At 38.0% G+C, this 12,969-nt stretch overlaps 2 protein-coding genes across 9 annotated transcripts in view; one reads left to right on the top strand and one right to left on the bottom strand.

Annotated features, from left to right (window-relative positions):
• KIAA2026 (KIAA2026 ortholog) overlaps positions 1–12,969 on the top strand; it is an 88,579-nt gene that overhangs the window by 55,916 nt on the left and 19,694 nt on the right. Inside the window, exon 11 of one of the 7 annotated variants that reach the window (XR_003570920.1) lies at positions 8,844–9,064. The exons of 4 other annotated variants lie outside the window; for them this stretch is intronic. The gene's annotated coding sequence lies outside the window, so the exon portion shown is untranslated. Of the gene's footprint in view, positions 1–5,006; positions 5,405–8,843; positions 10,190–12,969 lie in introns of those variants that run through there. 2 more of the 7 variants (XR_003570919.1, XM_027881051.1) reach the window with 2 other exon arrangements.
• Positions 2,595–7,953, bottom strand: MLANA (melan-A). Of its 2 annotated transcripts, none has more exons than XM_027881056.1 (4): positions 6,714–6,889; positions 5,757–5,853; positions 3,650–3,751; positions 2,595–2,708 (listed from the first exon to the last, which is right to left on the bottom strand). In XM_027881056.1, the coding sequence occupies exons 1-4, from the start codon at positions 6,785–6,787 to the stop codon at positions 2,640–2,642; spliced, it is 342 nt and encodes a 113-aa protein (XP_027736857.1). In that variant the 5' UTR covers positions 6,788–6,889; the 3' UTR covers positions 2,595–2,639. The 2 variants fall into 2 exon arrangements, with proteins under 2 accessions (XP_027736857.1, XP_027736856.1); XM_027881055.1 differs by lacking the exon at positions 2,595–2,708 and adding an exon at positions 7,707–7,953 and having other exon boundaries at positions 3,492–3,751; positions 6,714–6,812.

The following is a 12,969-nucleotide window of genomic DNA, read 5'->3' as shown; positions in this document are numbered from 1 at the left end:
TTCATCTTTGTTCAGACTTACAGTTGTAATACAATGCCTCTAATTTCGGCCTGATTGAAAAGAGGGTAAAAACCAGAGAAGCAGAAGGTATTTGACTCTTACACACTCCCTGTTACATATATGACCATACCAGATTAATTATAAATCTAGATTTTGGTGAATAGTTGTTATTCTGGGGTCATATAACTATGTAATGGGAAAGACTTTCTTGGAAATTTGAAAACTCTATGCCATGTTCTCCATGTGTGGTTGTTGAGACATTTCTGTATATTTCTCCTTCTTTTTAAGGGAACAGACTTCCTAGGAAGTTTTAACTTGTGCTTGGTGAAGTGCAGTGTTATTGAGTGTAATACAGAAAATAGGTAAAATAGCCAGTGCTTGCAACATGCAGCTTTGGCAACTGCAGGTCTCTTGCTATCACTATCTGACCTGTCTTGTATTGGTGTTTAGTTAATGGATCAGCAGCCAGACTCTGCAGTGTATCATCACTGGATATACAGCCAGATTTGAAAAATGGAATTCACAGTGGTGTTCAGTGATAAAGTTTCCACCTATATAATATGGTGCTCTGTGAACCTCTATTTCATGCTCTTATTTTAATGCACTAATCAAAATCTGAGATCACTGTCTGTGTCTATTAACAAAGAATACTGCTTTCACAGGGATTAGAAAGGAGAGAACTTTTCTGAAAACCAGAATAGGGCTTATCTATCTTTTAAGTGTCTATAAATTCATGTCAAAGTGTAATAGTTCCAGCTCTGGCTGCTGAGCAGTTTTAACAATCTGACCTTATGTAGTGCTGGAAATAAATTGATGTTTCTACTTTGTCAGTGTTAACTTTCTTGTGAGCTTTTCCAACATCTGGTAACACATTCAACGCTGACACTACTAAAAATGTGTTGAATCAAGTAAAGCTTTTTGAACTCTAAGCACTTTAGTTCTCTATATTATATAATCTCTATGGAAATCAACTTTTTTCTCAGCCATGAATGTGTATGTCAGTTCTATTCCACTGTAGCACTACACAGTCTTTTGAAAGGATGTTGCCTTAGGGTAGAGAGATGCAGAGTACAGAGTTGCTAAAAATATTAGCCTCAAGCTTTAGCTTACCAGTTCTGCAAAAAAATTAGTTCCTTTCACTACAATTACTGATATTTATTACCTTCCACCAGTTTTATACAATCTATATAAAGATTCATATATTACATAAATTTTTATATATATGCCTTATATATGTATATATACACACACCTTATGTATATATACACCTTAAAACCAAAAAAATAAAAGCTTTAAACCCAAGGCAGATTTACTTGCCTCACATAAACTCCATATATTAGATACTACAAAGATATTAGATATAATGAAAACATATATCTAATATAGCATCTATGAACAATGTATAAAAACGTCTAAATAAACACTTTTATTACAAAAGAAACATTGCAAAAAAGCTGTGTCATTATTTATCACCATCTATGGAGTTTATGTGAGGCAACTAAATCTCCCTTATGTTTAATTTTTTTGTTGTTGTTTTAAGGTGTTTGTATTTGCATATTTGATGACAAAAAGCTGGATTCTTTGCTAATAGCAGTTAATAATTTCTTTATGAAATTAGTTTTCCTCTGTTACTACTTTTCAATTCAACGAATGTTGTACAGTTCTAGCTGCCTCCTGCTGTGAGATATCAGGCCTTACATATAAATTTGCTGATCTGATTGTCATATTAAGTAATAATCTCGCAAATAGGCAATAACAAAAAGACTAAGTAAAACTAACTATCGAATCCATATAGCTAATTTATACATGTACAATTCTTCGGGTTTTAGTACTGCTAGTGTTCTGGCAAGCTGAAAGAATTAACATCTTGAAGTCTATTGTCTTCTGTATTCTTCAAGTAACATGGTTTTCATGCATTTTCTCATATTGTTTCATCATATTAGAAACAGATGATGCTAAAGCTCTATGTCTACCAAGTTCTCTTGCTCTCTCTCAAGACTGCCATAAGGAAACTAGAGATGATGTTGTTATACCCTTGACAAGTATGAAATAATATGGTCTCTAAGCAGTATTTTCTACGTTGCCTGGATTATGTTTTATAAGGAATTAATTTATTACAGGTACATAAACAGGTGAAGTGAAGTAAAAGCGTATTGTAAAACATAGTTGCTTTTCGGAAATTAATTTAAAAACTGCTGGTAAGGAAAATAGTCTGTAACAGAATATGAAGTCAAAAGGGTCTGTTTGTTTTGTGACAGTTTCTTGTACATCACATTCAAAGGAATAGTTTATTTATGTATTTTTTAAAGGAAGGGAGACTAAAAGAGAAAGATGAAAATAAAGGTGCCAGTGCTTTTTACTCTGGATTGATACTGAATAATGTTTACTTCCACTTGGTAGATCTGTGAAGGATTCAAGATGCCCAGAGCATAGTGTATTAATCTGATCACAAGAAATGAAAAGCTTAAACCAAAAGCACATTCAGATTTATTGAGGCATTTCAAAAACCAGGTCTGTAACTAAGCGGTTTCAGCAACTGCTAATGAAAGCATGTGATTTTTTTTTCTATGATTTTAGCTGAAAGTTAAGCATGTACAGGAAATTAAGAGGGAGCATGAAGATTTTGAAATTTCATGTTATCATGGTGAATAAGGTGGTGGTGACTGATCTGCAGCAATTTTGTCATAAGCTGGTGGAGCATCAGGTACCTGTGGTAAGGAAAGTTGGTGTGAGAGATTGAAAAAAACAATTGAGGTACAAGAATATAACATTAAACATGCAGCAAGCTATTTACCACTGTATTAGATATGGTTCAGTGACTTAAAATAGTTAAGCTCATTCATTAGGTCTAATTTTGCTAGTATGTTTTCTGGTTTTGCGTCAGATTCATCTTACTGAAACTGTTCATCCAAAGAAAGATTTTTCAGTGTTGTAAAGGCAGGATTTTATTTTTCCTAAAGATATGGGGGGTTTTATATTGGTGACTCAGATAAGTATTGAAGCTTTTCTGTAAGAGGCATGTGCATCTTCTTGGTGCAGGCATGTTGTCTTATTTCTAGTGTTAAAAATTTGAGCAGCTTATTTAAAACTGATTATAAACTGGCCTTTTCCTTATTCTAAAGCCATTTAAACACATCCATTACTTAATATACACTTATCACTTAATTTAACTTTTTGACAGTTAGAAGTTTGAATGTTCATCCCTCCATAATGATTAGATGAGCTAAAACCTTGAAGTTCTATAACATTCACTGACAATGCTTGTCAGAGTATAGTAATACTACACACAGTCCCTTTGTTGTTCGTCAGAATGGCAGAACACCTACTGGAAAATGTTTGGGGGGTTTTCATTATATTTCAGCATTCGAGTGTTAGATCATTCTAATAGATTGCATAATGACCACACAACTTTAGAATAAATGTAAGGGAAAGAAATTAACTTTTTAAAGAATTCTATATAGTACATTTTAAAAACCCTGTTCACAGTAAAAATTGTTCAAAATAGTACTTTCTAAGTTGATATAGAGGCATTGAAGATGCTATCTAGAGAGCACACTGCAAGGAAGAAATCATTAATTGCCCATTTACCAATATTGTCTTGCCATGTCTTACTATGTTTAAGTAAATGAGACCTTGAGTTGCAACTTACCACAGAATTAAAGTTTCTGTACTCCTGGAGAGTCATTTTGCAGTCCAGTATTGCTCCCTCACCTACCACGTTCCGTACTGTGCTCACACTAGAGCTTTTGCTCTGTGACAGATCATAAAGAAACATGGTGAAGATGAAAGGAAGAAGAGACTGTGAAGTTGGGGCAAATTATGCATCATTTAATATTTGACAGCATGTTTACAGTATGTATTAAAATCTGGAATTGGGACCAGACACAATGCAAGTAAGTGAGACGGTTTACCTATCACTTCTGGCTGTCTCTGCTGAGGCATAGTCTTTCTCCTGTGTTATCCAATTACATTGCCAGAAAAATGAACATCACATTTTTTAGGTCCAGAACTACTGCAGGAACTGACATCATCTTATATATCCGAATGCCTCCTCATTTGTATCCTATGCATTTCTTTCTTTAATCTCCAAACTTGGGCGTTTTTTTCTGTTTTCCCAACATTTCTTTTGTACACATTCTGTACCAGTTCTCCCCTAGCCTAAGAAAGATGTGATTTTCAAAACTAGAAAGTAGCAGTCAGCAGTGGGAAGGAATTAAAAAGGAGATTGTGCTTTTTGCCATGATATACAAAACAGGCATTTGGTTTGATTTTTCAAGGGTTTTTTTTTAAGTATTGCCTTTATTTTTGCAACATCAGGTTTTATGTATTTTGCCAATTGATGAATGTATTGGATAGATAACTGGGAAGGGAATTGGACAAAGTTATGGAAAACAGGAAGGAAATGGATTTGATGAGTTTAATGAGAAGTATGCTGGGTTTTTTAAATCCCAAATAATCATATCTTTTTCAAAATGTTAGGATAACTAATAGATACTAAAAAGATACTAAACCAAAGATTTGGATAAAGCCTGGTGCTGGTTCCAGCCGGGGTGAGCTGTGTTTGGATTCATTATGAGAATAATGCTGATAACACAATGATTTGGTTGTTGCTCTTACTCTAAATCAAGGGCTTTTCATTGTCTCATGCACTGACATCAGGTGCACATCAGCTACATGAGAAGCAGGGAAGGAGCATGGCTGGGACACCTGACCTGTGCTGGCCAAAGGAATGTTCCTCACCACAGAATATGCCCAGGATATAAATGAGGGAGTTGACTGGGAGGGGCTTATTGCTGCTAAGGAATGGGATGGGCGTCAGTCAGGGAGTGGTGAGAAGCTGTGTTGTGCCACACTTATTTGTCTTGGGTTTTATTGCTCTCTCCCTCTTTCATTTTTGTGATTAATAGCAGTAGTAGATTAGTAGATGATGATTATATTTTGTTTCAATTATTGAACTGTTCCTTCTTAACTTATGTTTACCTTTTCTTTCCAGTTCTCCTCACCAGGGTGGCAAGGGGAAGTAAGTAAGCATGGAGCTTAGCTGCTGCTTAGAGTTAACAAGTTTTCACTTTAAAGGATTAAAAAAGACCTTCCTTCCACAGGAGAAAGAGTAGAACTTAAAAAATAAAGCTTTCGGATTTCTAACAACAGTTGTTATGAGGAGAATTGTACCTTTTTTAATATATATATATATTTTCTTAGAAGACATGAAGTAGAATATTTTAAAAGTAACATTTAGAAAACAAACCTCAAATCTGCCCTGGTCTTTTCTGTAAATCTTAAAACTGCAAGTCAAGTTTTATAGAGATGAATCGTGCATCATCTGTATGTAAACATATTTACTTAAGTTACTTGTAACAGTTACTTTTATTCTCTGCTTTCTAGATTTAGTCTCAGCATATCTGTCCTTATTTAGGGGTAAGTCTTACGACTTACTCACTGAACTTGTCTTGTTTTGGGCAAATATTAAGTATAATGCTTCCTACAGAAGCATCTTTTCCACTAATGTGTAAAGCTGGGCAGCTGGCTTTATGTCCCTTTGCTTCTGCTTACTCTTACCCCTTTGACTTGCAAGTTCTTGGGGGCAAGTTGTGTTTTATATTGTGTGGGTTTGCCTGTGACAAATGTCAGTGTATATATTGCCTGAGATAGTGACATCCTGTTACAGATTTGATGTTCTCTGCATTAATGTCATTCAAATAAAGGTAATACATGTCAAAATAACAGCATGCTAGAAAGTGAGCTGCCATGCTTACCTGCAGACTTTTGTAGCCACTACGTCTTTTGTAATACCAACAGCCAAAGGCAAGTAAAGTTGCCAGCACCAAAATGAAAAGTCCAATGCCCAGAGCTCTGTTGGGAAAGCAAAACAAAATAATAACACCGCCACTAGATGTATGCTCCTGAGAGCAAAAAAGATTAGAGCACAAGTTTTTGTCAGTGCCCTTTCATCAGAGGAAGGCATGGCATAGAATTTACCTCAGAAAATGGACAAAGTATCAGTAACTTCAAGTCTCTGTAGATTTAGCAGTTAGCTAAGTTCTCTGCCAGGTTCTTAATCATTTTAAGAATAAGAAATATATTTCTTTGAAGATAATACTCTACCAGTGACTGCTGCTTCTGAAAGGATACCTGCCTGTAAATCCAGCAAACAGCATTGCGATATTGGAAGAGAATGTGAAATAAATTAAATGCCACACCTGCAGAGATGGGGGTCATGTTTATCTGCTGAATTTCTCTAGGCAGCAAGTATTGAGAAATTTATCCTGATTTCATCACATTGCAACAACTGCTGGTAGTGGAAGAATTTTTTTGATACAAAAAACACTACAAAACCTAAAATACAACTAAGAAACTTCGAATTATTCATGAAGAGCTCTGTAAGGATTTAGTTCTTGTTTCATGACATGCTGGGCACAGTATTGGTGTCACTGGGTCATTTTAGGGAAAATACACTTAGCAAACTGCTGTGACATCCTTCCTACTGGTCACGGGGGACTTTGGAGAAGCAGCATTCCACTGCCTGTCAGAAAGCAAGCTGACAAAGTAATTGCAAGTTTCCTAGTCAAAAACCCCCTCCTTTCTGTGTTAATATTCTCTCTGCTAAGACATATGGAATTCATTCCCCCTTTTTTTTGTTCTGTTTCTCTTTTTCTTTCAATGCAATTTTTTCACCAGCTTAAAGGATAATGTAGGTTTTGGTTTATGCTTACTCTTCTGCTGCAAAATAGGTGTGTCCTCTGCCTCTGAAATAGTTGCCATGCGGGTGATCGTTTCTTCTGCGCATTTTGTGAGCTTAGTCCTGCTCAGACCTACAGGGTAGAAACACCATGCCTCAGTGTGATAAATAATTTGTAATCTTTAAAGTGTAATATTATCAACTTCTGTGTTTTAACCAGAGCATTTTAGCGAGGCAGGATAATCTGATCTCTTCAAAATCAAGTAGATCCACACACATATGCAGCTGTCTCAATTTAAGACAAAACTCTAACTATAGGCTATAGTCCACATTTTAGTATCTCCAGTGACATAAAGGTATTTGCACCTGACTGTAACAGAGAAGAATTTGATGTCATCTTTTTAGGTACAAAGTGATGGCAGATTTCTGAAGTACAGTCTAGAATACAGAAAGAAAGGCAATTTACCTGGACAAGAAAAACTATTGAGAAGAAAAATTAATACTGTCCTTACAAGTAGCTGTTTATTTCTGTTATTCCCTATAAACAATTAGGGGACACATTTTCAATCACTGTAAAGTCTCAGAGATCTGTTGACATTCAGATGGGAATAGTAATTTATGTTTTCCACAATTGAAACTCAGATGTGCAGGGAATTCATGGTATAATCTTAACTCCCAGTCTTAAGGTGATAATCATCCAGCTCCAAGCTGTCTGAACAGTTAAAAATCTAATTATCAAATATAGTGAAGAAGAAATCCACAAGTAATCATGTTTCTGTCACTTAAAGTGCACAACAGTAGATCCTACTTGATAGTATCCAGCTAAGCTACCTACCTTACACAGGTAAAGTTTAAAATACGACAACTTTACTGAGGACAGTTCTAGCCAAGGAAGAATAACATCTAAGAGTTCACTTAGAGACAGTCAAGCCTCTTCTGGAGCATAATTTTGAAACAAAGGAGAAAATTTTTTGTATAATAAAAATATACAAATCTTTGTGTAGAATAAAAAAACCATACATCTTACCTCCTTCGGATCAGTATTCTGTTAACTGAAAGGCATGTGCAGCTTTCTTTTGCTTGACTTGGTCTGTTTTTTTCTCCTTTGATCTGTTCTCTTATGACTATCACGAGTTTAAATTCCTTTCAGTACAGCTTCTGAATGTGTTAATTAGCATGAAAGGGGAAGGACGCAACTTTTCATTTTCTTCTATGTCCTTCCCTCTTATTAAGCATCAGAAAAATCTGTTATTTCTTGATTTATTACATACTCTGTGAGAGACATCTCAGCACCTTTTTACCTGCCCTTTTTACAAGCTCCTAGAGTGGACAGAGTATTTCTAAATTTAAATGTTTTGATTTAGGGCTGATTATTCTGTGACAGAGGACTGGTATTTTTGCACGTCTTTAACTTTGTTTACGCACACTTTTTACATCATTTTAACACTGCAAACTAGTGTATTTGGACAAAAAACTTATAGGTGGATGATGTTACACTGTGACAGAAATGTCTTACGTTTGGGCAAATACAATTTAATTCTGTACTAATAAGCAAATACTGCAACAAAAAGAGGGTCTGTCCCATGGGCTGCAGAACTAGTAAGACTGGGTTAGGACTTGTAATTCATACAAGTCCTTGGTGTGTTAGCACAGACAATTTGTACAAGTCCATACAAGTCCTTTGCATGGACTTGTATGAATTGCTGGTGCTAACACGGTGGTAATTCCATTTACAAAACCAGGCAAGAAATGGCAGTGTGTGATTGATTCAGAGGTCTGGATACTGTGATGGACAAACAGTCTTAAATATTTTTGAAAGAGAGAGAAGATACAAAACCCATGTTATACTTGTCATTTGACTTAATGAATCATTAATCTGAGCCTCTCTGTCCTTCCACAGGTCTTTTAAATTTGAGGGACTAAAAACTTTTAATAAGTTTTCACTTGTCTTTGAAGCTGTGTACCTAGCTCTAAATGTAGTGAAAACAGCTGACAGACTGAAAAGCAAATAGGAGAGACAAACAGTGTGAGAGACCAACATCCATTTCATTATGAAACCAAGTCTTAACATTGATATTCTTAGCTAGTGCAAGTCTGGGAGGTCAGACCAGTTTTCTGCTTGTGTGTTTTGCTTAATAATGGTAGAAATGTGGTCTGCCTTTAGATATTTTTCCATGGTGGCGCTCAGTGATGGGACCAGAAGCAATGGGCACAGATTGAAACACAGGAGCTGCTCTGAACATCAGGAAACTTTTTTCTGTGAGGGTGACTGAGCACTAGCACAGATTGCCTGGAGAGCTTGTTGGGTCTCCCAGACTGGAGATAGGCAAAAGATGTCTGGACACAGTCATGAGCAACCTCCAGGTGGCCCTGCTGGAGCAAAGGGTTGACCACATGAACTCCAGAGGTGCCTTCCAACGTCAGCCATGCTGTGATTAACACTGGAAAGATCTAGCTGGTTTTGCTGGACCCATTAAACAACACTGTTTTTGTGGAGGAGAAAATGACGGGAACAAAAAGAATGAATAGTGAGGAAAATAAACTCCCTAATTTGGACAAATCATTCAATGCTTTATATTATCCAATTCTTTATATTATACTCAACAGGAGTTTCAAAAGGGGAAGAGATGCAGGGAGGTTTCTGTAGATACCCACACGTGTAAAGCTGCAAGTGGACACTCACAGTCTGTCAAGTTCCCAAGCAACATGTCAGCCCTTGTGCACCCTGAAAATGTCATAGAGCTCCTTATCAAATCATGTGTTTTCCTGAAGAAAAGCTTCATTACTGGGAGAGGATGATAACTGAAGGGCATTGTTTGGTCTTGTGAGAATCAAGACCTAGAGTAAATCCATGTTATTACCAAACCCAGTCTTTGCCCCATACTTGCCTCGAGCAATATATGGGGCAAAATGTCAACTGCTTGAATATTTTGTGTTCTGAATGAATCTCTTGTTAATAGTATAACAAGAAAGGGAAAAAAATAACAACTTTGTCATGGATCTGTGGCACCATCTGGAATGTAAATGTAGAGTGCTGCTAATTGAGGAATTGGATGGATGAGAAGGTGAAACACCACAACCTGGTTCTGATCCCAGGTTTTTTACAAAATCTTAGTTTTCTGAGGTAGTGCTGCTAAATCATTCAGTGTAAAGTCACTGGAATTATGAATGGATTTCACAGGTGTTACCTTTTCAAAGATAACATTTCAGGAGAAGAGGATGGAAGAGAAGGATTACTTGGGAGAAACCCCCAAGTAACTCAAGTTACTTTGGTTTTATTGTGATAGCTAGAACGTGTGGCAAACCCAGGACTCTGATGAATCTTGATCATAAGAATGAAATGAATGCTTCTAGTGTAACTGAAAATGACAGGCTTGACCTTTGAAAAATAGCTGTTGGTTTTATGCTGTTGACATTATGACTCCATATTTCTAGGAGAAAATCCTGGGACTTTTATTAATTTATCTCCCTTAATTGATAATTATTTTTCTCTGACATTTGAGGCTTCCTGCAGCAAACAAAGCAAAGAAATGTAAGTACCTTGACACTTGATTTAGTGAAGGCTTTAGTTTTGAGTTTTATGGGAATTTCAGTGGAAACTCAAAAGTATTTCAGTGCTAAATCTACATTAACAGTAACATAGTACGGTAAGAAAACATTATACTCCTTTCAGTTTCTCCTCAGAATCCTTATTTCTCCCTGATTTGGGTATTTACTTTGAAGTACATATTATCTGGCTTTAAGGCTGAACAGTTCCACTGTAGGCCTGATTTGGAGCTTTTTAAAAAGAAGCTATTCCTCAAACACCTGCTAACTTGACTGCAGGGACCTCCAGGAAGCAAAATGTTGTCCTGTAGACTACCTTGCACAAACACCATTGGTATGTTCATCCTGAAAGCCTAGTTCATCACAGAAAGTCCCTCCTCAAGGAATTTCGAAGTGAACCTCTGGTCCTTGCTGTCAGGCCCATCTCCCTCTGCTGTGTCTCTGAAACTTACAATAAAGAAGGAATGGTCGTCTTAATCCTGTAGTAGCTCTGTCAAGAGGATGACATGATTGCAGTGGTGCCTGTGTGGCTGCACCATGTTTTCCCAAAGAAAAAAGGTTGGATAGCTTTCTGGCGACGTTTTTCTTTGCTCCTGCTTGGTGGTTGACTGGAGGTTCTGAGACCAGGGAATTGTTTTGATTTGTGGTACTTCCTCTGTGGGATGCAGGGTGACCAACTATGGGTGAAAAACTTTTGGATGCAGTTGGGCACTATCAAGGTGAGATTGAATTATGACTTCCCTTGCCTGTAATTTCAGGATGCCATCCCTGGATTTAAGAGAATGGCAGTGCTTTCTGAAGCCTTGCAGTCCTGTTCCCACCAGTAGGTTGATAACTGGTTTGAGGTGAGAAACTCCTTGCAGATGAGCTGCTGATTTAGGCCTCTGAGGCCATCTCTGAAACATTTTGTTTGAAGAAAATTAATATAGTCAACACATCCTTAGGACTTGGATCAAAACAGTCGTTTGCGGTACAACGCCCAGGGTGGTGGTGAAGTCACCATCCCTGAAGGTGTTTCAAAGGCATCCGGATCTGGCTCTGGGTGATGGTTTAGTGGTTCAGAGGGTTGAGTGTTAGTGCTGCGTGGATGGTTGGATTGGATGATCTTAAAGGTCTCTTCCAACCTTGATGATTCTGTGATTCTGAGTAATCCCTGCAGTAACAGTCCATTGAAACTTAACTCGGAATATTGACAGCTGAAGTAAAAGCAGTCCCAAAATTAATACAAACAATAATAGTTCTACTCTGAGCATGAGGAGAGCAGACTTCAGGCTGCTCAAGAAGCTAGTAACTAAAGTGCCCATAGAAAATGGTTTTGTACATTCTGGGGTCCGTCAGTGCTGTTCACACATTAAAGATTACGTCCTGAGGGCACAGGAGCAGACAATTCCAAAATGTTGCAAGTCAAGCAGATGAGGCAGAAGGCCAACTTGGCTGAGCAGGGATCTGCTCTTGGAAATAAGGAGAAAAAGGAAGGTGTATGCCCATTGGAAGAAAGGTCCAGTGACATGGGAAGAATACAGAGATGCAGCTTGCCACGGTAGGGAGAAAATTTTTGCAGCCAAAGCTCAGTTGGAGTTGAACCTGTCAGAAATGTGGGGGACAAGGAGAAGAGTGTTTTTTTTGAAATATATTAACTGCACAAGACAGTGTAGAAATTACATCTGTCCATTACAGGATGAGAATTATCATCTCACAAAAGGGACAGAGACAAGACAGATATTTAATGCTTTTTTTGCCTCTGGCTTCAACACAGATGACAGACCAAGGGGATCTCAGTGTCCTGAGCTGGAAGACTATGACTGCAAGTTAACCCTGGACTTATTTTGGGATCTCGTACTTGAGCTGGATCCCTATAAATCTATGAGGCCTGATGGGATTCATCCAAGAATCCTTGAGGAGCTAACTGATGTCACCACAACACCTCTCTCAGTGCTTTTCAGGTGGTCTTGGGAATCTGGAGAGGTCCTAGCTGACTGGTCCCAATTTTCAAGAATGGCAAGAAGGAGGACCCTGGAACTTCAGGCTTGTCAGTCTCACTTCAGTATGAAGATTATTCTAGGCAGCATTGAAAAACACCTGGAGGACAATGCAGTCATTGGTCACAGCCAGCACAGCTTCATGAGCATAAAGTCCTGCTTACCGAACCTGATTTCCTTTGATGACAAGGTAACCTCCTTGATCTAGAAAATCCACTACATGTAATATTTTGGGGCTTCAGCAAAGCTTTTGATACTTTTCAGTATATATACAGGATACTACCCTCACAGTACCCTTTTGGACAGTTTTCAACACGCAGCTGGATAACTGTGTTACATGATGGGTGAGCAACTGGCTCACAGGTTGGGCACAAAGAGTTATCATCATATCATTGCTGGGCTTTGCGAACGAAGATTTGAGAAGGGCTCTACCCACGCTTGCTACAAGCGCACTGATGGCTAAAAAGGCCAATGCGAGATAGACAAGTCCGGTTGCAGAAGGCACAGCAGAAAGACTCCCCAGGTGATATTGATGAGACGCGATTCTTTCTGCATTGTCTTTTCTCCTCGAGAGTGATCCTGTGTGTGTTCTCAAAAGCAGCAGCAGCGTTATAGATGGTGTGTCTCCAGGCCTCCCGATTGGAGGTCAGAGTAGACAGTGGTGGTGATCAATATGGCCAAGGCTGAGGAATTGTTTCAGGCAGTCCTTGTATCTCCTCTTCGGGCCTCCTCTCTTGCTGCAGCCAGTGGCAAGTTCCCCATAGA

This window comes from Empidonax traillii, unplaced genomic scaffold, assembly GCF_003031625.1.
Source record: "Empidonax traillii isolate 1590-97213 ecotype Southwest subspecies unplaced genomic scaffold, ASM303162v1 scaffold83:size2986645, whole genome shotgun sequence".
NCBI classification, from domain to species: Eukaryota; Metazoa; Chordata; class Aves; order Passeriformes; family Tyrannidae; genus Empidonax; species Empidonax traillii.
Note: the sequence above shows the minus strand (reverse complement) of the source record. Positions and strands in the feature narration are given on the sequence as shown.

What these genes read in the sequence shown, in the direction of transcription:
- MLANA (XM_027881055.1), bottom strand. Translation starts at nt 6,787, where the DNA reads ATGCGCAGAAGAAACGATCACCCGCATGGCAACTATTTCAGAGGCAGA. An exon ending in ACCTATTTTGCAGCAGAAGA is followed by an intron (nt 5,854 to 6,713) that starts GTAAGCATAAAC and finishes CTTTCCCAACAG; the next exon opens with AGCTCTGGGCATTGGACTTT. An exon ending in GTGGCTACAAAAGTCTGCAG is followed by an intron (nt 3,752 to 5,756) that starts GTAAGCATGGCA and finishes GATCTGTCACAG; the next exon opens with AGCAAAAGCTCTAGTGTGAG.